Here is a 26,141-nt window from a genome sequence, read left to right on the forward strand (position 1 = left end):
AGAGATTTTTACCGATCAAAAAATTGTTGGTCGGTAATTATAAACCTTTTCTTGACTATACATTTGGTTGGTAAATGTCTAAAGTAGTCGGTAATAAACAAGTCATGAGTAGTGGTAGTAAACATAGACCGACCATAGCGGTTGGTCGGGAATAATATACATTTGCCGACCAAAAAATCAAGTGACATTTACCGAGGGAGAGATCAAGTGAAATTGGTCAGGAACTGCTTTTTCTGATTATGGTTTCCCTCAATAATTGTGATTTATTTTATTTTTTACAACCTTGTCCGAGAATCAAAGTTATAAGAAAGGTAGAATGGCCAACTCGAAAATAATGTACCAATAAAAGTTCAAATTCAAGAAATATCAGAAATTAGAAAACAATAATCACAATAAAAAGCCTGTAGCAAAACAATTGCAAGGCAAAATACTATATCATATCTTTACCAGTCAATTCCAATTTCAGAATAAGTAACTACGTTACATGCCCAAACTATAATGGATTTCAAAATAAAGAGCCTAGTCAAATTCATATATAAGAGAAAGCTAGCTTAATCCAAAAATAATAGCATATGTTATAATGGAGTATTAACCATCAAAATATAAAACTATGTAAATGGAATAGAAGAGCTTTAAACTAGTGATCATCACATGACTCGTGATCAGGTTATGATGGTGATGAAGACGAATGAGGATTAGTAAGAACTCTAGGGCTACCTATTCTAGCGATGGCAACTGGCATAATCTCTTTTAACAAAGTGAGATTACCCTCATTTTGGCTCTGCAAATTATGCGTGACTTGGCGAACCTTGGCATTCTCTCATTGAGTCGTGTCTACACAAGATGTAGCACGTTGAATCTTTGGACCCCTGCCCAAACCCGTATATTAGCAAGAAGTAGCTCTAAGGACCTGAGTCGAAATGTCATTAGCAGTGAGCTATGCTCCTTGGATCTCACTCTCCTCTCCCACAATATGTGCCTGTTGTGTTGTTTGTATGTCTACCATCTCTTTCTACATGACAATAGGAAAGTATTAACACAAATAAGGTTGTAAAATATTTAGTCCATTAAACTTAAAGACTTATATTATTTGTTTATTACATGTTTCTCCTCAACCACGGGATGGATCTAGCCTTTTGTATCCTTGTAATGTGTGTTCTTCCATAGTTGAATTTTGTCTGGTCGTCCTGTTTCATTATCCTATTAGAAGAAATAAGATTAAAATTGAATTGAATTGAAATTGTTTCCCAATAGAGATGAATATATTTCTTCTTACTTACCCCCATAGCCTGACATTGAATAAATGATGTAGAACAAGAAAAATGGGTAAATTCTTGTCAGGATCTATTGTCAATTGCTACCTTGGTCTTTTTTTGTAATGTCCAATTAACAGAACAAAGAAAGTCAATGAACTAAGTAAGTTAACCATTGAACATAAATGGAAGTTATACTATATATAAATGCACCTGAAACCGCTCACTTTCCCAATAGTCACACAAATAATCCCAATCAACCTGATGTCGGATTTCTTTAGGCTTATTAGCTTTCTTATGAGCCATTGGTTGGTCTAGAAACTTCTTGTAATGTGTGTGCAGCTCATATCAAAACTCCTTAAAGGAAGTGGCCATTGATTTCTCCATGAACTCTTTGAGAGTTGCATATTTATCATATTGTACATCAAAAATAGCCTATATATAGCAACATACCATGAGTGAAAACACAATGACGAGCACAAAATTCACATAAATATATTGGAATATGAAGTCGCTACTTTAAGCAACCAAAATCAAAGTGCCAGAAATTCAGATCATTCAAGATATGCATACATGTCAATGAACATATGCAAACATCCAATATTTTTAATTAAGATATTGACTTCTAATCATTTAGAGAACCTGTCAATTTGATACCTGGTATACTAACTTGTTATTAACTTTATTCCTTTCTTCAACAATGACATGTTTAAAGAAAGAAAAAGATGCATACAAGTTGTACTAGGACAAGAAACAAAACAAGTTAAAACAATAATGTTACCTCCACTTTGTCATAAATAGGGGATTTTTCAAATTCAGACACATCTTTTTAAAAGATCTTTTGGAGAGGTGCAAATATTCTCACACCAGATCCTATTTCAGATACGAATAGACTAGCATTAGGACCAGTTGGTCTTCCATCGCTATCTTCATACATGATTTCCAGCTTCCTATGAGTGGCCTTGACTATCTGGGATGTGTCTAAGCCACAAGTACAACCACATCGCTTACGCTCGATTAGGAATGCTGCAAGTGTTAAAACAATAAATGTCAATAAGAAAAAAAGTTGAAGAATTAAATAACAATTATAGAACTACTTGTCTCTGTTGACAAAGTGGCTTGTGTAGACTGCATGGTAGGTGAAAACTACGTGCTAGGTTGAGTGATCGCCTACGTGATAGAACCATTCAGAGGTCTTGGGGTGGTGGCTTCATCTTTGGTGGCATTGGAATAACCTATGTTGTTGACATTAAAAAAAAATTCAATACGCATAAAATTAGTTTTTAGCACATTGTACCAATCATGCATTCGTATCAAACAAATAAATTGTTTCTAAAAAATTTAATATTCAACAACTACTTGCCACTATATTTCTAGGTTCATTTCTAGAATGTAAACGGTTTTGTCAAAATCAGCAACTACATTTCTGGTCTATAACATATGATCGTTGTTTTGCTAGTCTATTTTTATCCTAGTACCGAGCCTGAGGCACAAAGAGCGATAAAAGCTGAGCTAAAGGAATGATGACGTCTTCATTCATAAAATGCATGTACTCAAATTTTGAATCATATTTTATTAGCAAAGTACCAGAGATTGCATGAGCCTCAAAAATATATTGTTTCAATATCATGTTACGAAAATTGACAGAGGGAAGAATAATAAATAAGAAGATTTTTCAATAAATTTGGATAAAGAAAGATAAGAAGATGTTGTAGTAAATTTTGAATAAGCCCTCATTATTTCATAGATGAACGTTGAAATTAATAGAACAGTAATTATTTCTTAACAAATGTGATTCTTTCGTTTTTCTTATGCAATAGGGCCCTGAGATGAAAACATTTTAGATAAGTCTTGACGTGATTCTCTTGTTTTTCAAAGAATCACCTATGGTATTGGAGGAATGACCAAGTAAACAATAGCTTATATGCTCCCACAAAAAGTCTAAGAATCCATGCTTACATCTAAAAAATTCAAAATATAGTACAAAATTATTTCCACCCATTAGCCCACAGTTAAGACATGTTTCCTATCCCCCATCTAAATTAGTCTTCCCCTCTCCACTCTGATTAAAACCAGAGCATCTAAAACAGATCCTCAATATAATGCAATTTGCAGTCTAGAAAATCCTCCCAACCTTAAGTCATGTACAGCATTACCTGTCAATCCCATTCGATGTTGACAAGTAACATATAAAAACCTATATATAGGATTTTTTGATTCATGGCTACAATGTGCTCAAATTGAGTCTGTGTCTCATCTAAATTAGGCAGAGCATTCATGATAAGAAAAAGCACAGAAAGGAATCTCAAAAAGGAATTTTAACCAATGATAAGCAGTGCCCATAGAGAACAACTCAAAAAGAAAAAGATAATACAAATTAACCAAACTAATAAAAAATCCATACGAAGAAACTTACACCAATATTGATTTGTAAGATAAAAAGCACCAATACCACCTGAAGAAAAAATTAGCACAAATAAGTTTCAAGAAATACAAAATGAATAAGTGAAAAATAAAAAATCTACATAGTGAGGTAAAAGTCAGGAATTGAGGGTGGATGTTAAAATATATACAGTAATAAAACTGCAAAAAAAATTAAGAAAGTTGAAAACCCTATAAAATAAAAAAAATAAGTAAATCAAACCTCTCCTTTTTCTATCAACTAAACCAAACGTATAACACAAAATTTCAAAAAATCCAGATGTGAGTGTTGGGTAAAGATACTGAGAGCACAAAGAGAAGAAAATGGAAAAACTGAAAACTTAATTTAAGATTGAAAATGGAGAAAGAAGGACAGCTCTTGGAAATGGAGAGAAAACAACGGGTTACACTTGAAAATAGATAAAAATGCACCAGACAACTTCAAGGCACTGAGAGAAATGGAAAGGGCGGCTAAAGGAAATTGGAAATGGAGAAGACAACGTTAATTTTTGGCCTATGTAGTTTGGGTAAATCCAATTAATTGTGGGCCCACATATCCCACCACAATTTTTGGCCCAGTCCAAGATATTTACCGACTACATTTATTTAGTCAATAAATATTTTTGAGCCATGACTTGCTAAAAATAAATCTTAGTTTGGCCAATTGTTTTTAATTTTTGTCAGCAAATATGTCTCATTTTTGCCTACCAGTACATATTTTGGCCGGTAAATACTATTTTACTGACTAATTATACGTTAGTGGGAAAATTTTGGTCGGCAAAAGACTTATTGACTAATGTTATTGGGTCGGTAAATTCTTGGTTGGTAACAATATTGCCAACTAAGTATTTCTATTGGTCATTATAAGAGCGTTTTCACCAACTAGAATTTGGTTGGTCAGAGAAAGGTTGGTCAGGAAAGCTATATTTTCTTGTATACATCATAGTGATCCTCCTATTTGACTATTTCAACCATTTTCAAGCACCTTATAGTATTTTTGAGGCTTACGAATATGCTATTGTATCCCCATAATTTCAATTCACCATGGGTAGAGACACTATTGCTAAGATAATAACCTTTATGCGAATAGATAGAAGAAAGCTCAATATCTCACTTTAGTAGAATGTAGGTCAAATCTATGTAAATACAGAATAAGTATCTAAACAATTTTTCATTATTTCAAAACCCCATGAAATACGCACACATACATGCGGCATATTGACATAGCTTTAGGGGGTATGAGAAACCGAAAATCACCTACAAATGCAAAAGTTCTGAGTTAGTTTACCTTCAAGAATCCAATGAATTCAAACTTTAAAATTAATAATATTTTAAGTAAGGGAGGTTTATGTTATTCGACAATCTAATAAACTTTATAGGGATAGGTATATGCGACTCAAACTTGAAATAAGGGAGGTTTGTGTATTTATTGAAAACAATTAAGATTTCATGTGAGATATCAATTATTCAAACTTGAAATCAGAAAGGTTTTTGTAATTTTTTAACACAAGTTTATCACCCACAAGCATCAATGTTCGTAGTAGGTTCTCGTAAGACTTTGGCAATGAAAGAAGTAGTAAAAGTGCTTGATCCTCATCATCTACTTTCACATCAATGTCCTTCAAGTCCGATATGCACCTATCAAACTTGTTGACGTACTCCCGGATTGGTGTACCTTCATCCATCTTGCAAGTATACAATTTGGACTTCAAATAGATCCGATTCGTTAGAGTCTTCGTCATGAAGTTCGCCTCCAACTTTGTCCACGCCTCCACCGTCGTTTCCTCACCATCAACCAAGAAAGCAACATCTCTTTCAAGGCATAGAATGATAGACGCTCGTGCCTCAAGATCTAGCTCTTCCCAATCCTCGTCAGACATATCTATGTGCTTCTTCTCCTTTCCCACCAATGCCTTGTGCAACTTTTGAGAAATTAACAAATTTTTCATTAGCATTCTTCAATATGAGAAGTCATTCTTTCCATTGAATTTCTCTATCTCATACTTCCCAATCTTCACCGTTCCTCTAGTAGACATGATTTATCTACTTGTTTACCGGAAATAAACCAACAAAGTTCACTTGAAAATTTTCACAAACACCTTGTGTGCACAACAAAGTTCAAGCCACCCACGAAGCTTAACCACCCTGATTTAAGAAGAAGCTCTGATACCAAATTGTTGGGAAAACAACACTCCCAAGATTGCCCAAGAAAGATAACTTGCAATGTGAAAATTCCAAACCACTTCAAAGATAAGAAATTGGGGAAGAAATGATTTTTCAATATATATGAAGAACAATGGATTTGGATTACTTGAACAAGCCTCAAGTTAATCCCCAAGAAAGAAAAATATCTTTGAATTTATACCCAAGAAGAACAACCTCTTACTTGTTAAATTCTATCCAAAGCTCTCTCTATTTTTCTCTAAAAAAAACAGATCTAAAATGAAGGGGAAAACAGCTATATATATAGAACTGAATCGGGCGCCATGGCGATGAAGGGAAAAACAGCTATATATATAGAACTGAATCGGGCGCCATGGCGCCAAGTTCATGCAGAGACTTGGGCGCCATGGCGCCCACTCATGGCGCCTGCCTCCCTTTTTCTCACAACACCCATTCTAACAACTTGTGCACCCTGCAGGATAAATATGTATTGATATTAACTTCTGTGGTATGAGATTGACAGCCAAAATCTAAAAGTCAAAACCAGCTTTGTTCTGGCTCTTGAACACTGGTTAAATTCAAACATACTGAAGGTTTTCATACAAAATCTTCATTGCAGACATTTTTTGGGATATTGTATCTCCCTCAAAATATCAACACCAATTCAGCATATAAGGGTTTCGATTTTTCTGGTCAGTGCCAGAGCAAGTGCCCTGTGACCCATGAATGATTCGTACTTCAAAAATTATCAAGAAATTATAGTCTTTCACCTTTTTCTTTTGGAGTTCCAACTTTAATCCTTCAGTAAATAAACAGACAATTATGAACCACACTATTTAATACTTTAAGACTTTAGTAATAAAAAAAAGAGATATAAATTTACATATATTCTTATATTCATAAGAGACAAAAAGCCATTTAGATATTTCCATTGAAGCATAATTTGGATTTAATCCATAGGAGATAATTCTAATTCAATAGTATGCGGTGGAGAGGCATTTTCATCACCACATAGTAAACCTCTAATACAATGTCTAGTTGCATCAGTTCTAAGGAAGGCAAATTTTACGAGCCTGACAATTACTCAAAAACATGACAAGGTACATTAACATTTTGGATTTGACCAGAAAAAATAAATTATTAAAGAAAATAGTTTTGTACCTTGATTTGGTAATATTTGATGTTCTAGGGTTTGTAATTTTCATCTTTATCTTCACGAATTGCTTTGGAAGCAGGAGAATCCATTGTTCCATGGCCCTTGTGAAAAATAGGGCACGCCGTTACCATTGGAATTTGCAGAGGGGCTTGTAAAGGCTGTGGTGGAGGCGAGAATAGGGCACTCCGACAACTGTACCACCTCTAAACAAAACCACCCCCTTTCCTTCTCAAGTCCTCCTGCAACTGAAAGAAGTTCGGCTGGCCAAACCACCAACCCTACCCTCATAACTCCATCTAAGGTAGAAACCCAGTCGGCTGGGATGCTAGCACCCAAATTCCCACAACTCTATCTAGGGCAGAAACTCAACCAGCTCCATCTACAGTTGAAACTCAACAGAGAGTAGGGGAAAAAGAGAGGAGTGAGAGGCGGAGACGAGAGGGAAAAATTGGGCTACTGTTAAACATATTGGATTTATTCTAGTTGTGGGACTTTTTGCAGCGTTTAATCGTGCAAGCGTTGCGAAAAGTAGACTTTACACAACATTTTCAATAAACGTTGTGTAAAGTCTACTTTTCGCAACATTTTTCGATTGTTGCGAAAAGTCTCCCTTTTTGCAGCAGTGGAAAAACGTTGCGAAAAATATTATTAGCAACATTCATTTAATAAATGTTGCCAATAGACCCTTTTTGCATCATTCACTTGTTAGAATGTTGCAATAAGTCCCTTTAGCGACATTTGATTAGTGAATGTTGCCTTTTAAGTGATGCGAAAGAGCATTTTTGGTGTAGTGTGATTTTATTATTAAAAGAATTGCTTTTACAATCCAACCACACACCTCTCAAAATTCATATTAATGGAAGCACTAAATTTACTCTCTCTCTCTCTCACACACACACACACACACAAAGCACTCATATATGCTGTTTCTCTCCCTTCGTGTCACTCTTTCACCACACTTGCACACATTCTGTCTTTTTCTATTTCTCTCTTTCACTCTTCTTAATTCATTCTATGACTCAGAATGAAGTGTTAGAATATATTTATCGTAGTGTATGTTGGGGGCTTACAATTCTAGAAATTTTTTAGATTGTTTCATATGTGACGGTGGGCAACCTTTTAAATATTTTAAAGGCTTAGGATTGTGGTTGGTACATATAAAAATTTTTGTGCATAATTAGTAAAAGGTATACAAAGTTTGGGATCACAATTGCAATTATTCCATTTCATTTTGTCAATTTCTATTGTTTTTAATGGTAACTAACGAAATTAGAAGGTAGGTGGGTGAATCGAACTTCAAATTTCATACAAGGAGATTTTCTACGATTTTCAATAGATGGGGGGTATATCGCACATCGTCAAGTATGTAGAGGGTTTTCTGCTATTAATCAGTTTTCAATCCTCCCCTTTAAGACTGACTCATAGATTTAATTCTTCTCTCCTTATCATTTCTAGTCGTGTTCTAAACTCTTCAAATTTTGAAGCGTGAGCCCTTTCGTTATGACATCTATATTATTAAAATGTAAACCAACTTTACCAAAAAAAGAAAAAAGAAAAAAATCATTTTCATATTATTGGCCCACTTGTATTTGACCTTTCCTAGTTTTGGTTTTAATGAATTTTAAGAATGTATATATTCGACTTCTTGAATGCAAAAATATTTATAGACAAAATATATAATCTCCACTGACGTCTAGAAAGCATTCAAGACATCTACAGAATTCAACTTGTAAACTAAGAAAATTCGAACTAGATTTAATTGCGTGTTATATAACTTTATAGACAAAGTATATAATCTCTACAGAATCACCGAATCATCATATAATACATAGAGAACAAATTGCATTATGCTGTTAAATTTAAAACGGTTGTTAAACGAGGAGTCGAAATTTGATATTCTTCAATGTTGTTACTACTTCTTTCATGTTCACCCTGTCACTAGCACTCTCCATGGAGCAATTTAAAGCAGGTTCCATTATAGATGACAACATCTCAATTTCTTTGTGTCGTGCTCTTCTAGTCCCAACAAGTTTGAATCTATAATCCGAGTAATTGCATAAGGCATAGAATCATTTATCCAGCTTCTTAGGCTTAAATCTCCTGAGAACTTTTCATCGCTTGGTTTCATTCATGTAAATACTTCCATTAACACAATGCCATAGCTATAAACATCACATCTTATTGACACCAATTCTTCCAATCCATATTCTACATAAAACATTACAAAATTCATTAGTCATATTACGTTGTCGTTACACTGTATTAGAAATATATATAAGTCACATTATGTGTGGTTGTATATTGTAATCTATGATGCATCTAAAAATTTATAAAGCATTACAATTTTTTGTTTTTTCTAACATCGAATACGAATATTAACAATCTAAGCTACCCTTATCTGCCCTAAGTTGGTGGACTAAACATACCCTAAATGCTCAAGAGAAAAGATTTGAGTAAAAGATAGGGGCTTTACCTGGTGCAATGTAACCCAATGTTCCCAGGGTTGTAGTGTATGCATTGCTTTCTCCTTCACCCAACAACTTAGCAATTCCAAAATCACTCAAGTGGGCAACCATATCTTCATCTAGCAGAACATTACATGGCTTCAAATCACAGTGAACAATAGGCAAAGAGGAGCCATAGTGAAACTATTCCAATACATATGCTACGTCTATCATTATGTTAATTCTCTGCAAGATATCTAACACGTAGTCAACTGAATACTAGCACTTCTCAAGGCTTCCATTAGACATTTATTCTAGAACCAAGGCCGTGAAATCTTGATTGGAGCAAGTACTAATGACTATGCACAAATTCCTATGGTGAAAGTTACGTAATACTTCACACTTTACGTCAAAACTCTTGAATACATTTTGTTGTTGCAAATCGAAAACTTCATCACCACATCCCTTCCATTATTGAGAGTCCCTCTATAGACAGTGCCCAATCTCCCAATCCCAAGCAAATGGATTTTACGATACCCTTCAGTTGCTTGCAAAAGTTCATAATATGAGACCTTTAGAGTTGTGCCAGGTGCAAAGTCTACTCCATTTTCCGCCAAATTTTTCCTTCGGTATCTTCCAATTGCATATGCCAAGGGCATGACGATTAGTATTGTAATCCCCAACAAAGAAAATACAACTGCAAGCATCACTCTTCTTTTCTTTTGTCTACCAATAGGACATGATGGGAGACCAAATATAGGATCTCTACATAATCCTTCATTAGACATTAAGGATTTACTAGAAAAGTTTTTGAAAGCACCACTAGAAGGAACTTCACCACTTAAATCATTGAAAAAACGTCCAAGTACGCGAGATACTTAAGTGCCTCCAAGGATTTGGGGATATTACCAAAAAGATTGTTGTGAGATAGATCTAGTTGTTCCAAGCTCAGCATCTTATCCATGGACTCCAGAAGAGATCCTTGCAGTGCATTATATGCAAAGGAAAGATCACTCAAGCTCTGTAAATCTCCAGTTGTGCTTGGAATACTACCTGACAATCGATTGAATGATATATTGATAAGAAATGCAACCTTTAGTTTCCCAATTTCTTGAGGTAGAGAGCCACTCAAAATATTTGAAGATAGATCCAATGCCAGAAGATATTTCTGGAGCTACAGGCTTGTAGGTATGCTGGAAGTCAATCTGTTGGTATGGATATATAGATACCTTAGTGTAGTAATATTTCCTATGCACCCTAGAATAGCACCTATTATTTGATTTTGAGAAAAATCCAATCCATTTAAATTCTGAAGCTCACGGAGGGAGTCCAGGATAGATCCACTTAATTTATTGCGAAGAATATATAATCCTTGAAGCTTTTGCATATTCCCCATGCTTGTTGGAATTGATCCCGTCAACTCATTGCCAAACAGACTTAACATTGTCAAATTGGTGAGATTGCCAATTTCATTTGGAATGCTGCCTCTGAGATCACAATTATCACCATAAAGATATTGAGGAGAAGTGGACAAATTTCCAATTGAGAACAGAAGAATGCCATTCAAAGGATTGTTGCCAAAAGCCAATTTTGTTAAATATATACAGGTTGTCAAAGATGTGATGAAGCTCATTTCTGGAGATTTACTAATGAAATTGTTCTCTTGCAAGTCTACTTTCTCAATCGATCCCAAATTCCCAAGGAAGTTTGGAATTGGTCCATTTAAGTTATTGTTGTTCAAAGAAAGATGCTCCAAGTTGTAAAGAGTGCCAATCTCGTAAAGTGCCCAAACTTCAAAAGAAATAATATTGTTTAAACTTCTGTATGAAAATACAAATTAGGACAAACGTAAAAGTTGTTTTGAATCTAATTAGAAGTTACCAGATAGGCAGCAATGTTGAATCTCAATATATTGCAACGATGAAATGTCAAAGATACTGGCTAGTATAGAGCCATTAAGAAAGTTATATCCCATGATCAACTTCTTGAGGTTCTCCATGTTACCCAACTTACATGGAATTGCACCTGTCAAGTTTTTTAATCAGAACAAGAGATTATAATTACCAAAATGTTGATCTTTGTAACATCAGTAATTCTATGAATGAATGCCTGTACAAACAAAAAATTATAGTACTACCACAACATCAATCGTGATTCATTTGCCGGACAAATCATTGACACCAAGATATAAATACTGAAGCGTCCTTATACTCCCAATTTCTCCGGGAATGGATCCTCTAAATTTGTTGTGTGACAAAGAAAGGTTCTGAAGTTGTAAACATTTTGATAGATTGGAAGGAATTTCTCCATCCAAATCATTTCTAGCTAGATAAAGCCCTTGGAGTATTGGGAGGCCGTGGCATACTTGAAGAGGGAGATTACCAATAAAGTTATTCTCTTCAAAAGCAAGAAATTCCATTGTCGATATGTTGAAAATCTGCAGTGGTATTACACTAGTGAGTCTATTATCTTGTAATGCAAGTGTTTTCAAGTTATGAAGATTTCCAATGTCTTCCAGGATTTTCCCTTGTAGAGGATTGGAAGAGAGATGCAAATACTGGAACATGGATATATTAGAGAGAAAAGGCAGGATGAAACCTGGAAAACTGTTTCCTCTAAGACTCAAAATTTGTAATTTAGGTAAGAAATGAAGCCATGAAGGAATTTCACCATCAAAATTATTCAAACTAAAGTCCATGACTTTTAACCGTTGGAGTTGAATCAACTCTTGAGGAACACTACCATGAAAATAGTTTCCTTTACCCGACGGCTTACAAGCTAAAAGGGGATATGCTTGGGTTACAGCTCATACTATGGACTTTCATTTGTATAATTCTGGACTGGAATAATTGTCCTTCTTGGCATGTTTCAAATCATTTTTATGTCTGTTTTACTGTAATTTGATGGGTTATCATGAATATGTCTTAGAACTTTGTAATCGATTCTAGCCATATTAGTGTTCTGTTTTGCTAATTTACCTATGGTTTGTGACTTTTGAATGCTGTTTATAAGAAAATGAAAGAAAACATAGTAGATTTTGATTTCAATTTAACTTCAATTTGTAATTTTATGAAAATTTTTAGCTCATTTGTAATTTTTTTGAAATTTCGGGACAATGGTTGCAATTAATTCTCTCTTTTTCCTTTTCTTTCTTTTTGTTTTATTTGTATAAGATGGTAAAATTGCCATAAATGAATAAAAAGGATGTTCAGCTCAAAAAAAGGTGAAAGGTAGGGACAAATGACAAAAAAAATGAAGGGTAGGGACGTTTTGTGCCAATTACCTTATATATTAATCATTTAAACAACCATTTTTTTAAAGAGACTGTTCACACCATGAACATTAACATGGGGGTACTGTTTACTGTTCACGTGTGAACAGTAACATGGTACGCTCTGATACGAAACTGTGGCGATCCAAATTTTATAATTTAAGTCGCGGTCAAACTCATTTATAAAATTGGCATATTTTATATTCATCGACATACTTACGACTAACTTGAATATGCCATAATAATGTGACTAATTACTTTGTTAATCATGAAAATTAATACAGAACATGGATGATGCCAATTTTAATTTTCATCGACATACTTATGACTAATTCGAATTTGCCATAATAATGTGACTAATTACTTTCTTAATCATGAAAAGTAATACAGAACATGGATGACATTGTCAGAGATATTCACGAAAAATGATGTTTCAGCGTCACGATAAATTGGACCATTATTTTACAGAGACGGTAGTGGCCTAGTGAATATGACTAATTTCACCACATTCTTGCTGATTTTTAAACATTTCACTTAGGGTTGTCAACGGTGATTTGGGATCGGTTCGGTCAAAATCATCACCGAACTATCAAATTTTTTTTGTCATACCTTAATTGTACCATAACCACGTAAGTCATTTAGGTTTGGCTCGGTAATAACCACAAAAAAATATTTTTTATAGATCCAACCGTCAAATTAAAAAAAAAAAATTCTGAAAAAAAAAAGTCAATGAAAACAAAAACATAATACTAAGCCAATGTAACAAACAACATCCCAAATGAAAATGCAAACAATATTCCAATTCAATATTCGCATTAAATATGCACTCTCATTTCAATATCACAATAAAAAAAATGAAGAATGTTCATGAAGTACATTCAACTGAGAAAGAATTTTGGCAGCCAAAGATCTTGCATTACTTGTTCGTCTTTGAGTGATATCCTCCAATGAAATTTTGAGCAGAATTTCCATATTTTTGTTTAAATTCAACAATTCAAAAAATTCCTCCGGGGATTTTTCCTGCAATCTGGTGCAGGGTGAATTCAATAGCTTAATAACTTGTTCGTATCCTTGCATTTTTATTGATTATTCTCAAACTCAAAGTGCATATCATGGAGTTCCTCCAACAATAAAACTTAATATTTCTAGGTAGACTAAGTTCATTAAAATTCATCCTTTATGTGGAGAAGAAAAAATCACATTTCATCAAATACTCAAACTCAACAAAAACAAAAATAGATACAGATTACAGCAACAACAATTAGCAAACGAGAAGAGAAAAAAGAATACCCTCCTATTTGGGGATGGCGATGACGAGCAAGAAAGAATACGGTATGGTTAAGAAAAATTTTTAGGGGATGCACTGCAGAGACTTGAGTGAAGACTGCTATCGGCTAATGTTTTATTGAATTTGATTCCATTTTTTTTATTTTTTATTTTTTTTTTTTTGTGGTAGGATTAGTACTTAGTGGGTAAGTGATAATTGGGTTAGGTTACTTAATGGGTCGGTAATGGACCATAAATTTTGGGCTAGACAAATTATAATAGAAAGAATAATGGAAAGCCCAATTGCCCTTTTTTTTAATAGGTAATCGGCTCGGGCTGGGGCCCGGGTCACTAAAATAAAATATCATATCCACCTCAATGCACCATACGGTTCGATTTTGACAGTTCGAATTGCTATCCCTGAATCAATATGATAAGATAGGAGTTTGGTATGTGATGTTCTTCATCAGAGAGTAACTCAAGTCTTCAACTCCCTGTGTGTAGTAATATGACACAGAATGCACAAGTTCAGATTATATTTATGGAAAATGACAGCAGAAGAAAATAGCTGTAACAAGGAGATGAGGTTTCAGAATAGCCGCTTGATAAGGAGCAGTCCAGCCTGCTGTATATTCCGAACATCTTGTAAGTATATATCAATATATGCATTTTCTCAATTACTCTCCAGGAAGTAAATCTTGAAATAACAATCAAGAGATAAATTTTAAATCTCATTGTAGATAGCAATGCTATAGGTGCTTGGTTATACTCTTGAGCTATGACAAAGTGATTACTTTTATATATAAATCCTGTACATGACATGAAGGAAGCTAGTAACTCAGAATTGCCATCTTTGGAACTTATGTTAAATGCCTTCTGACCAAGATGGAACTTCGGTAAATTTAATCAAAAGATAATTTGTGTGGTTTCAATAAATATATGCTAGCATCTAGTAGGAAAGACAAGGCCTAAACCGCTCACTTTCAATTATCCATTTAACTAATATCAAATGTTATCTGAACTATGACAGAAAGAAAGCGCAAATTCAGATTATATTTATGGAAGATGACAGCCAAAAGATGGATAGTTGATGCACGAGTAAAATGCTCACCTAAAATCTCTTGCAAGTTTCTTATTGAACTCATCATCCAGCGATTGTTCTTTATGTTCTTTAAGTAAATGCTCCATCTTCTCAATCTGATTGATTGATGAAACAATATAAGTTCCAAGATGATTGTCCAAATTCTCTCCCCTGTTTGGCCCCCATTAATTTTCAATCCATTACATTCCATTTTTTTCTCTCCTATTTTCAACCACACAATATCTTATATAAAATAATATTATATATTTTTCCTTCTTTTTTATCCACTCATTTAAAAAAAAAAAATACTATTCCACCTAAAATGGAGGTGGAATAATGTCTCTTGATCTGTCTGGCGGCCTTTGGCGTTTCTGCTACTCTGATGGGCAAGTGTAACCTAAAAAGTGAGGGCGGGGCTTTCTCCCCCGTTTTACCTCCGGTGTGAAAATCAATCGGCGCGTTAGGAGAAAATAAGTTTGGGATTCAGATAGCTAAAAAATGTGCAATCAATTCATACCCGTTGCCCTTAGGAGGTATTTATCGACGTCGGAAGCTGAGCGGAAGCCGGGTGGTTGTGGTGCCACATGTCCCACATTGGCCTTCCCATTATCCCACGTTCGGGGTGGGAAGTTTTAACTACCCCAGAAGGTTGTGCCCGTGGTGACCGCCTTGCAACCTTATTAATTCATCAGAGATTTTCAGGCTAAGTGTTGAGATGGCCTTATAAGTAATATCATGCCGGTCGTTGGTCTTGCATAGAGGTAGAGCGCCCCCAGGGGGGGTCGATGGTCTCACGTAGAGATAGAGCACCCGGGGGGGTTGATGATCTCTTGTAGAGGTAGAGTACCCCGGGGAGTCGACAGTCTCTTGTAGAGGTAGAGCACCCCGAGGGGTCGACGGTCTCTTATAGAGGTAGAGCGCCCCTGAGGTGGGGGTGGACGGTTTCGCATCTGCGTGTCACGATTTACATTGCCTATCTCTGGAAGTGGTTTCCTGTGTTAATTGATATCATTAGCCCCCTACTCTCTGTCACACACACACACACACACATATATATATATACTTTCGACAGAGGAGTAGCAACTTCCTTCATATGGATTTTCCTTCTTTTTTTTTTTAAATAAAATTAACTCGAATGAACAAGTTGAGTAGTACGATTTGGTCAGGACAACTATTTCACTGTATATTTGGCACCCAACCAATGGGCACGATCTTGAAGGGAATTTTTCCCCCAAAAATTTTGAATCCCTTTTGCCTATAAAAGGGGGTGGTCCCTCACATGTGAGCCATTCTTTTTTTTTTTTTTTACTTTTTATTTTTCTACATCTTAGTGTCTCTTCTCTTCCAAGATTTCCTCTCCTCTAAGGTAATTCTCTCATCTTTTTTCTTCTTCATTTTTTACAAAATCATGTACAAGACTATCATTTCTTCTTCTTCCGACGAAAGTAGCGATGGGGGGCCGGTCGATGTCGAAAAAAATCCGATCGACTGGTCAGACGATCGGTCCGACGAGGCTGGTCGATCGACCAGCACGCTAGTCGCTCGACCAACCCTCCATTGCGCATCCGGGCAGACAGTCGGGGTTTGACCAATCGAAGTCCTTCGGCTTCTCTTCCTTCGTCCGATGGGTTTCCATTTGAGTTTGATAGCCAAACCCTTTCAATTGATTCTCAAGCCTTTATTTCAAATTTCCCCAAGGGACATGTTGGCTCCACCAAGTCTCCAAATCAAAACTTAGAAATCGAGCGAGATCCGACTGGCGAGATCATACCCCTTGAAATTCCAAAATTTTTTAGCCTTTTAAGTTAGAGAAATGTCTTGCTAGGTATGATCAGGTCGACGATTACATATATAGAGCCCTCGAGCCCAAAGAGAGGCTCTCCGGATCCGACCCTCGCGAGATAGCGGTGTATAAGGACATCATGGATGGTGGTTTCCGGCTACCCATCCATCCCTTCTTTGTGTCGATTTTCAATGAGTTTCATCTTACTCCTAGTCAAATAAACCCCAATCTTGGAGAAAAGCACTGTACTTCTTATACGTTTGCCTTAGGAGGCGAATTCCGCTTTCCATAGACCTCTTTAGGTGTGTCTTTGAGATGTATGAATTAGCTCAATGCAATGCGTTCGTCTTTTTTACGGCTACGGTTCCTTTGTTATTTTCTAAGTTCAGGAATTCAAATAGTGGTGGGAAATCTCGGTTTTTCTTTGCCTGGCCTTCAGCAGGTCGATTTCCTTTCAATACCAATTGGCGGCACCCTCAAATTCACCTTTTCAATAGTCAAGTAGATGCTTCCTCTACTCTAGAAGCTCAAATTCAACAGCTGGTTGATATACGCCCTTTCGCACCAGACTTTGGATCGGTCTTGACCATGAGGAACATGTTGATAGTGGGGATGAGTTGTCCTACTGGTAGGCTGTTTCCACCGATTTTTATTACTTTTAACTTGTACATATTTCTTATTTGTTCCTTTTTGGGAATAATCTATTTGGGTACGTGCATACAGATTTAGACTTTGATTTGGACGAGGTGTTGAAGACCTTGTCGAGATGTTACGAGGGCCTCGCTTCCATTGACGGTAAACTCTTGAGCTTCCCTTCCTTGGTTTGTGTTCTTATACTCTTTTGTTTTGCTGGCTTGATGAACCTTACCTCGTATATACAGGGATGGAATTTGACCTGGAAGGGACCATGGACTCTAAGCCCAAACAAGGGCATGGAAGTGACATTGAGCCATGTCTTGCCCCCTTAAAGAGGAAAAAGATGGTCGACTAAGGGAGAATGCCTCAGGTAGCAGAAGAGACTCCGCAGCCCTCAGATGAGCCTATCGAGGTTGCTCCTATTCCTAGGTCGGGCTCTTCCAGTCGCATGCGGGGGGAGCGTGAGGGTTTACCTCCTAATTTCGGGGTTCCTCCCACCAGGGGTTATCGGGAGATGGAGGTGCTTAAGTCTTTAGTGACGCCCATGCGGACCAGGTCGATTGTAGGACGTAGTTCAGACGATATCGAGAGGGCTGTGACGGTCTATCTCCAGAGGATACGCTTCTAATTCTATATATATGTACATACATTTTTTTCTTTTTCTTTTTTTTATGTATGGTTATACCACTCGACTCTTATATTGTCTTCTCATCCTTTAGGTGGTGGCCCTTCAGACCGGGCCTACTGAATCAAGTCGTTGCCAGGCCTTAGAGCTGAAGACTCTTACAGAGGAAAAGAAAATGGAGGCTCATCACTTTAAGAAGAAGATATCTTCCTTGAAGAAATCTCTTGAGGCGTCGGAGGCTCGAGCCCGCGAGCAGGGGACGGAGAACGACAATTTGCGGTCTGAGTTAGCTCATGCTCAGAAAGAGGCGGAAGGCTTCTGCTGAGTACACTAGGGACTTGGAGGCGCCTGTTGAGCAGTACAAGTCATCGTCTGATTATGCTGGGGCTTTGCATTCATACGGGGAGAAGGCAATGGCAGCGTCCATCAAACTGACCAAGGAGTGGATATCGACCGAGCACCCTTTCATTAACCACTCAGGTTTTGACAAGTTCCTTGCACAGGGCAAGGAGAAGGAGAGTGTGGCGCAGTCATCTAGGTCACTTGGTCTTTCTTCGGGGGGAGGGGGGGCAGTGGCAGTGTTTCCCCTTCGAGTTGAAGCATGACTTAGCAGTAGCACTTTTTGTCAGTTCTCTTTTTTTTTTTTTTTTTTTTATGTTGCCTTTTATTTATACATGTAGCATCATTTCCTACTTGTCCGGGGTATGGGCAAGAGTACATTACATTCCTTTTGTATGAATGCTATGTTATCAACGGTTATTAATGTTGAAGCTTGTTTTTCCCAGCGTTATTTCTCACGTTCAACTGTTTCATAGCATGGGTGAATGTCATTTGTCTCGCATGCGCTAGGCTTGATTGCAATGGCTGATGGCCTTAGCCAACACTGTGATCTTTTAGGTCTCTTCCGCCTAGTGTATAAAGGCCTTAGCCAATTTTTTCGCTTTTCAAGGTTTTTCGCTTAGCCGCGTGGGCTATGTCAACCGTAAGGAGGTAGTCTGGCGGTCAAGGACCTTAGCTAATTTTTTGACTTTGATGGCTCTCCGCCTAGCCCCTTGGGCTACGTCGAACGCGTGGTCTAGCAGTTTAGGGCCTTACGAAAATTTTTGGTTTCAATGGCTCTCTACCTAGACCCTTGGGCTATGTCGACTGTCGAGGACATGGTCTAGCAGTTTAGGGCCTTAGCCAAATTTTTGGTTTTGATGGCCCTCCGCCTAGTCCCTTAGGCTACGTCGATCGTCGAACGCATGGTCTAGCGGTTTAGGGCCTTAACCAAATTTTTGCTTTCAATGGCTCTCTGCCTAGGCCCTTGGGCTATATCGACCATTGAGGGCATGGTCTAGTGGTCTAGGACCTTAACCAAATTTTTGGTTTTGATGGCTCTCCGCCTAGCCCCTTGGGCTACGTCGACCATCGAATGCGTGGTCTAACGATTTAGGGCCTTAGCCAAATTTTTTATTTCAACGGCCCTCCGCCTAGCCCCTTGGACTATGTCGACCATCGAGGGCGTGGTCTAGGGCCTTAACCAAATTTTTGGTTTCAATGGCTCTTCGCCTAGCCCCTTGGGTTACGTTGACCACATGTCTTCATAAGATGAGTATAGAGATTCAAGATTCCTATCAGCATAAAAAATTCTTGGATTCGTGAGCTCAGTTGGCGCAACGGGACGTCCCAGCTAGGCTGGCCCTTCCGTAGCACCCTCATCATTTGCCACTACCAAGGTCTTTCATTGAATAAGATAAAATATTACAACTAAGGGCGCCTTCGTGAGGCATTACATGGAGAGGATAGACGATGCCACCTATTCTACTGTATTTACAAAAGTGCAGCATGTGCATTTATTTCGAAATCTACTGGTAATATTTTTGAGATGTTCTGCGTTCCACTGCCTACCTAGTGGCCTTCCTTTCATATCTTTCAAGCTGTAATCTCCCTTTCCTAGCCCGTGGATTACTTCGTACGGGCCTTTTCAGTTTGGACCAAGCTTTGGTGGAGGTGTCCTGCCGCTGCTGCATCTTTTAGCACGAGATTTCTTGGCTGGAAGGCTCTTAGCTTCACTCTCCAGTTGAAGTACTCGGCGGCTTTTCATCTATAAGCCATCATTCTTATTGCTGCCTTCTCCCTTACCTCTTCAAGTAGGTCAAGTTCTCCCCTAGTCGTTGCATCATCGGGTTGCTTGACTTTTATCTTTCCTATCTTGCTTAAGATCTCAATTGGAACCACGGCTTCCATCCCAAAGGCCAGTCTGAACGGTGTCTCCACGGTCGGCTCTCGGGAGTTGTGTGATACGCCCATAGCATATTGGGCAACTCATTTGCCCAAAGCCCTTTATTCTTTTCAAGCCTTATCTTCAATCCCATTGTATAGCTCGGTTGGTCACTTCGGCCTGTCCATTTGACTGTGGGTGAGCGACTGAAGTCAACCTATGGTCGATGTGGTAGCTTGTGTAAAAGGCTCTAAAACTGTGATTGTCGAATTGTTTGCCATTATCTATAATAACTACTCTGGGTATGCCAAACCTGCATATGATATTTTTCCAGACGAATCCTTACACCTTTGTAGTATTGATGATGGCCAAGGGCTCAGCCTCCACCCACTTACTAAAGTAGTCTATGGCAACTGGCAAGAACTTCCTTTGTCCCTTAGCTAGGGACAAAGGCCCCAAGATGTCCATCCCCCATTGGAAGAAAGGACACACCCCAAAAATTGTCGTCTGTTGCTTGGCTGGAATATGGATCAAATTTCCATGGTGTTGACATGCATCGCACTTTCTCACCAACTCCTTAGCGTCTTCCTTCATACTAGGCCAATAATATCCTTGTCGAAGCGTCTTGAACACAAGGGCGATCGCCCCTTGGTGGTTGCCACAAATTCCTGCATGTATCTCGACTAGTACTTCCTGTGCTTCTGTCAGTCGCAAACATTTCAAATATGGTATTGTAAAATCTCGCTTGTAAAGTAGTCCATCGATGATGGCAAACGAGGTTGCCCGAACTTTTAGCTTTCTTGCTATGAAAGCATCTTCTGACAACTTGTTCTTTGTGAGATATTCAACCAACAGGTCGATCCAACTTTTCCCATGCTCTACATTCACAACATCGACCGCGTGTTGGATGCTAGGTCGCTGCAAGATTTGCACTCTCGCTGTGCGAGGCAAACATCTGGGGTTAGCTGATGCGAGCTTAGCCCTGCGTCGGCCTGCTCATTTTCTTTTAAGGGGACCTTTGTTATTTTAAACCTAGTGAACCTCTTCTGCAAGTTTTTGACCTCCATTAAATCTGCTGCCATCTTTTCGTCTTTTGCTTCAAATTTCCTGTCACCTGCCCGATTATCAACTGAGAGTCACTACAAATCTCTACTAAAGTTACCCCGAGTCTGGCTGCTAGTCTTAAACCCATGATCACTGCCTCGTACTCGGCATCATTATTTGTAGTTGGGAATTCAAAACGCAGGGAGTATTCCAACTCTTCATCATTTGGCCCTATCATTATGATCCTCGTCCCGAATCCCTCATCGTTCGAAGATCCATCCACAAAAATTTTCCAATCTGCCTGTTCCCCTAGCGGGTGCTCGAGCGGAATGGTGAGCTCAATGATGAAGTCTGCTAGAGCCTGTGCCTTAATAGCTGTCCTTGTCCTGAATTCAACATCAAACTCACTTAACTCGATTGTCCATTTCAAAAACCTCCCAGAGGTCTCTGGTCGATGTAGGATTTGCTTGATAGGTTGGTCGGTCATTACTTGCACTGTGTGAGATTGAAAGTAAGGCCTCAGCTTCCCAACCGCGATAATTAATGCAAACACTAGCTACTCAGCCAGGCTGTATCCTACCTCTGCACCCCTCAATACTTAGCTCACATAGTAGACCGGTTTTTGTGCCTTTGAGAACTCTTTCACCAGCGCCGTGCTGACTGCCCTTGGTGAGACTGCCAAATCGAGACACAACACATCCCTGGGGCATGGGATGGCCAGGATCAGGGGCTCCTGTAATGACTGTTTCAAGTTCCTAAGTGACTCATCACATTCCCGGGTCCACTCGAAGTTGGAAGAACCCCCTATAGCCTTGAAAAAGTGGTAGCATTTATCCGCCGCCCGGCTCATGAAACGATTTAAAGCGGCTACCCGCCCTGTTAGCCTCTGGACTTCCTTCCTACTGGTGGGGCTTTTCATTTCTAGGGTTGCCTGAATTTTGTCCGGGTTCACTTCGATGCCTCTTTGCGTGATCATGAAGCCTAGGAATTTTCCTCCTGCGGTACCAAAAACACACTTCTCTGGACTGAACCTTAATCTATTTTGTCGGGCAACATCCAACACTTTCTACAAACAGGCCACATAGTCATCAGCTTTGGCACTCTTGACCACCATATCGTCAACATATGCCTCTACAACATCTCCGATCAACCTGTGAAAGACTTTGTTCACCATTCTCTGATAAGTCGCCCCTGCATTTTTCAAATCGAATGGCATGGCTGTGTAACAGTCTCCGCCAAAGTCTGTGATAAATGACCTCTTCTCTTTATCGGACTCGACCATTGAAATTTGATGATACCCAGAAAATGCATCTAGAAAGCTGAGCCTTTCATGACCCGATGTAGAGTCTACCGGGTGATCTATCCTGGGGAGCGGGTATGAGTCTTTCGAGCACACCTTGTTCAACTCGGTATAATCTATACACATGCGCCACTTTTCGTTTGACTTCTTCATAAGTACTATGTTGGCCAACCACTCGAGGTATTGTACCTTTCGAATGAAACCCGCCTGCAACAATTTTTCTACCTCTGCTCTGGCTGCGACCCGCCTCTCTGGGGTAAGATTTATTTTTTCTGCTTCACTGGCTTAGCCCCTGGTTGGACACCGAGGCGGTGCTGCGCGATGGTTGGGCTAATCCCTGGGATGTCTTCTAGGCCCCAAGCGAAAACGTCCAAGTTACTGGCTAGACACTTCGCCAATTTTTCCTTCTCTTCAAATCCCAAAACTGTTCCAACACTAAACTTCCGTCCCTCGGCTATAAAGATTTTTAAATCATATTGAAGGGCTCGATCCGTCTCCTTGGGAGTTCCACATCTAGCATCATGATTGGTGGTGAGCCTTTGGCCTGTATACTATCTACATAGCATTTCCTCAATGCATGCTGGTCCCCTCGCACGCTCCCAACTCCTCTACTAGTTGGGAACTTCATAACTTGATGGTAGGTCGATGGGACAGCGCTAGCTACGTTTAGCAATGGTCAGCCATAGATGGCATTGTAGGCCATGGGGGTCTTGACAACCAAGAAATTAGTCACAATCACCACTGTCACTGGATATGTGCCTAGCGTAATTGGAAGCTCCACAGTTCCCTCCGATATCATTGTTGCCCCTTCAAAGCCTTGTAGAGGGGTAGTCACCATCTTCAACTTTTTTGGGAGAATTTTTAAACCCAAGAAGGCATCCGAGGTGAGGACATTTGCCGCGCTTCCTCCGTCGACTAGTATCCTTTTTCACGTCAAAATCCGCTATATTGCCTACTATCACTAAGGCGTCATCATGGGGATGCATTATACCGATCAAGTCCTTTTCATCGAAAGTAATGCTCTGGTTGAACCTTACTTTTTTCTGGATAGAGCAGACCCTGCGGAATGCGCATAGCTCTTCCTAGCTGAATTTGAGTCGTCGCTCGGTGCTACTCCCCCAATGATTATGTTTATCACTCCTGCCCTTGGTGGGGGTAGACCTTCGAGCCTTTGCTTGCCCCTGTCGTTTTTTACATACTTAGCCAATAGTCCCCGCCTTAACAGGTGCTCAATTTCTTCCTTCAACTGCACACATTCTTCGGTATCATGTCCGTGATCTTTGTGAAAATGGTAGTACTTACTTTGATTTCTCTTGCTGGAGGAAGTCAGCATCGGTTTAGGCCATTCGAGCTCTTTCATGTGCTGTATCTCCATTAATAACTTCGTATGTGGGATGTTCAAAGGGGTGGGTGCCTTGGCCTCCTCTCGCTTCTGCTTGACCAACCGATCTTGGGCATAACCCTTGTTCATGCGTTCATTCTTCGACTTATTCTTCTCAGTGTGCCTTTGCTCATCATACGCTTTTCGCTTATGTGCTTCCGTCTCCCATCCGTCCCTGAGATTTTTAGTTACTTTCTCCGCTTCCTCCGCATTGACATACTTGTCTCCCTTCTTCAATGGGTCATGCATCGACTTTGGGGGGTTCTTGGAGAGTGACATCTGAAAAGCCCAGTTTCACGTTCCATTCATCAAGGCAGTAACCACTGCAGACATTTGCAGGTCTTTTATGCCGAGAGTCACCCGGCTAAACCTAGCCAAGTATTCCTGCAATGACTCATCCTTTTCCTATACGACCTGCATCAACCCAATGGCTGTCTTCCTCTTCCTCTTGCTGCTTAGGAAGTAAGCCACAAAGCTCTTGGAGAGCTCATCAAACATCTTGATAGACCGAGGGGCCAAGGTTGCTATCCAGTCCCTAGCCTCCCTCCTGAGTGGGAGGGGGGATGATCGGCACATCACTGCGTCCGGGGCGGCATAAAGTCTCATCAAGTCTATAAAGGTCCGCAAGTGCTCAAGCGGATCCGTGACTCCGTCATATGCTTCTATCAGGGGTTGTTTGAAGCCTTTAGGCAAAGGGATCGCCATGATCTCAGGGGCGAACGGGTCTTCCTCTAAAACCATATGCCTCCGCTTATCCTTCCTCTTGGACAGTGCATCATCTATCTTTTGGGCCATAATTTCTTCCATCTTTTATTCCAGGTCCACTATGGCTTGTGGGGCTGCTGTGCTACGACCATTGGGACCTTCGCATCTCCCGTCCCCTGCTAAGAGAGAGGTAGATCAATCGCGGGTGGCGGTTGAGGCGGTTGCTGGTTCGTCACTTTCGTCGGGCTCAATGGAGGGACCGTGACTCTCTGCTAGTGGTTTTGTAGGAGTGCCATCATTGTTGCCAACTGAGTCTCCAAAGCCCTAAATTGACTCTACATCAAATACTGCGAGGGCGGCGGTGGCGGTAGCTCATGACCCCTTGCAATTGACTCCGACTCCGTCTCCGTCTCCGTCTCCGATGTATTTCCAACCAAACGAGTATCACTCATTGTACGTCTTCTCGACATAGCTTTTTAGTTCAAATGATTACCACAGACGGCGCCAATGAAATGGTGGTGGAATAATGTCTCCTGATCTGTCTGGCGGCCTTTCACGTTTCTGCTGCTCTGATGGCAAGTGTAACCTAAAAAGTGAGGGCGGGGCTTTCTCCCCCATTTTACCTCCGGTGTGAAAATCAGTAGGCGCATTAGGAGAAATAAGTTTGGGATTCAGATAGCTAAAAAATGTGCAATCAATTCATACATGTTGCCCTTAGGAGGTATTTATTGACGTCGAAAGCTGAGCGGGAGCCGGGTGATTGTGGTGCCACGTGTCCCACGTTGACCTTCCCATTATCCCCACGTTCGGGGTGGGGAGTTTTAACTATCCCGGGAGGTTGTGCCCGTGGTGACCAGTCGTGTAACCTTATTAATTCATCAGAGATTTTGAAGCTAAGTGTTGAGATGGCCTTATAAGTAATCTCATGCCGGTCGTTGGTCTTGCATAGAGGTAGAGCGCCCCGGGGGGTTCAACGATTTCTCATAGTGGTAGAGCATCCAAGGGGTCAATAGTCTCACGTAGAGATAGAGCACCCCAGGGGGTTGATGATCTCTTGTAGAGGTAGAGAACCTCGGGGGGTCGACGGTCTCTTGTAGAGGTAGAGCACCCCGGGCGTTCGACGGCCTCTACAAGAGATAGAGCACTCCGGGCGGTCGATGGTCTCTTGTAGAGGTAGAGCGCCCTCGGGGTGGGGGTCGACGGTTTCACATCGGCGTGTCACGATGTACATTGCCTATCTCTAGAAGTGGTTTCCTATGTTAACTGATGTCACCACCCATTTCATTTTCAAAGAAATGTGGACCAAACGGGGGCTGAGTGCTATTACAACCAAAAGAATTTTAAATAAAACTTCTTGGCCACACATAGTCAAAGATAGCAATTCATAGCATTTGAAGTCGTTTAAGTAT

General features: G+C 39.5%; 3 protein-coding genes and 1 long non-coding RNA gene across 7 annotated transcripts; all 4 read right to left on the minus strand.

Moving 5' to 3' along the window:
• Window positions 1–402: 402 nt before the first annotated feature.
• Window positions 403–4,201, minus strand: LOC111399455. Of its 4 annotated transcripts, none has more exons than XR_002703663.1 (7): window positions 3,898–4,200; window positions 3,670–3,708; window positions 2,351–2,488; window positions 1,467–2,279; window positions 1,281–1,367; window positions 1,102–1,200; window positions 403–1,012 (listed from the first exon to the last, which is right to left on the minus strand). It is a non-coding gene; the product is annotated as an uncharacterized LOC111399455 (long non-coding RNA). The 4 variants fall into 4 exon arrangements; XR_002703664.1 differs by having other exon boundaries at window positions 1,281–1,688; window positions 2,035–2,279; window positions 3,898–4,196; XR_002703662.1 differs by having other exon boundaries at window positions 1,281–2,279; window positions 3,898–4,201.
• Window positions 4,202–8,686: 4,485 nt separating this feature from the next.
• LOC111399837 (G-type lectin S-receptor-like serine/threonine-protein kinase LECRK4) lies at window positions 8,687–10,225 on the minus strand. Its single transcript, XM_023027329.1, has 5 exons — window positions 9,896–10,225; window positions 9,467–9,641; window positions 9,144–9,201; window positions 8,910–9,030; window positions 8,687–8,791 (listed from the first exon to the last, which is right to left on the minus strand). Exons 1-5 carry the CDS (start codon window positions 10,223–10,225, stop codon window positions 8,687–8,689), a joined length of 789 nt encoding a protein of 262 aa, XP_022883097.1.
• A 53-nt stretch (window positions 10,226–10,278) lies between these two features.
• LOC111399838 (LRR receptor-like serine/threonine-protein kinase GSO2) lies at window positions 10,279–12,389 on the minus strand. The gene is made up of 5 exons (XM_023027330.1): window positions 12,332–12,389; window positions 11,601–12,215; window positions 11,319–11,462; window positions 10,758–11,228; window positions 10,279–10,490 (listed from the first exon to the last, which is right to left on the minus strand). Exons 1-5 carry the CDS (start codon window positions 12,387–12,389, stop codon window positions 10,279–10,281), a joined length of 1,500 nt encoding a protein of 499 aa, XP_022883098.1.
• Window positions 12,390–23,322: 10,933 nt separating this feature from the next.
• LOC111399839 lies at window positions 23,323–24,834 on the minus strand. Its single transcript, XM_023027331.1, has 3 exons — window positions 24,442–24,834; window positions 23,684–24,306; window positions 23,323–23,569 (listed from the first exon to the last, which is right to left on the minus strand). Exons 1-3 carry the CDS (start codon window positions 24,832–24,834, stop codon window positions 23,323–23,325), a joined length of 1,263 nt encoding a protein of 420 aa, XP_022883099.1.
• Between the last annotated feature and the right edge of the window lie 1,307 nt (window positions 24,835–26,141).

This window comes from Olea europaea, chromosome 9 (genome assembly GCF_002742605.1).
Source record: "Olea europaea var. sylvestris chromosome 9, O_europaea_v1, whole genome shotgun sequence".
Classification (NCBI taxonomy): domain Eukaryota; kingdom Viridiplantae; phylum Streptophyta; class Magnoliopsida; order Lamiales; family Oleaceae; genus Olea; species Olea europaea.

Excerpts from the sequence above, each read along its gene's own strand:
- LOC111399837 (XM_023027329.1), bottom strand. The coding sequence starts at position 10,225 with ATGTCTAATGAAGGATTATGTAGAGATCCTATATTTGGTCTCCCATCA. Across the intron at positions 9,642-9,895 it reads TCAATAATGGAAGGGATGTG|TTTCACTATGGCTCCTCTTT; the intron begins GTGATGAAGTTT and ends GTATTGGAATAG. Across the intron at positions 8,792-8,909 it reads ACAGGGTGAACATGAAAGAA|AGATTATATACTTTGTCTAT; the intron begins GTAGTAACAACA and ends GTGATTCTGTAG.
- LOC111399838 (XM_023027330.1), bottom strand. The coding sequence starts at position 12,389 with ATGGCTAGAATCGATTACAAAGTTCTAAGACATATTCATGATAACCCA. Across the intron at positions 11,463-11,600 it reads TGGTGTCAATGATTTGTCCG|GTGCAATTCCATGTAAGTTG; the intron begins GCAAATGAATCA and ends AAAACTTGACAG. Across the intron at positions 10,491-10,757 it reads ATCTATCCTGGACTCCCTCC|GTAGTATTCCAAGCACAACT; the intron begins GTGAGCTTCAGA and ends ATCGATTGTCAG.
- LOC111399839 (XM_023027331.1), bottom strand. The coding sequence starts at position 24,834 with ATGGAAGAAATTATGGCCCAAAAGATAGATGATGCACTGTCCAAGAGG. Across the intron at positions 24,307-24,441 it reads CAGCCATTGGGTTGATGCAG|ATGTCACTCTCCAAGAACCC; the intron begins GTCGTATAGGAA and ends TGGGCTTTTCAG. Across the intron at positions 23,570-23,683 it reads TCTGCTCTATCCAGAAAAAA|GATACTAGTCGACGGAGGAA; the intron begins GTAAGGTTCAAC and ends GACGTGAAAAAG.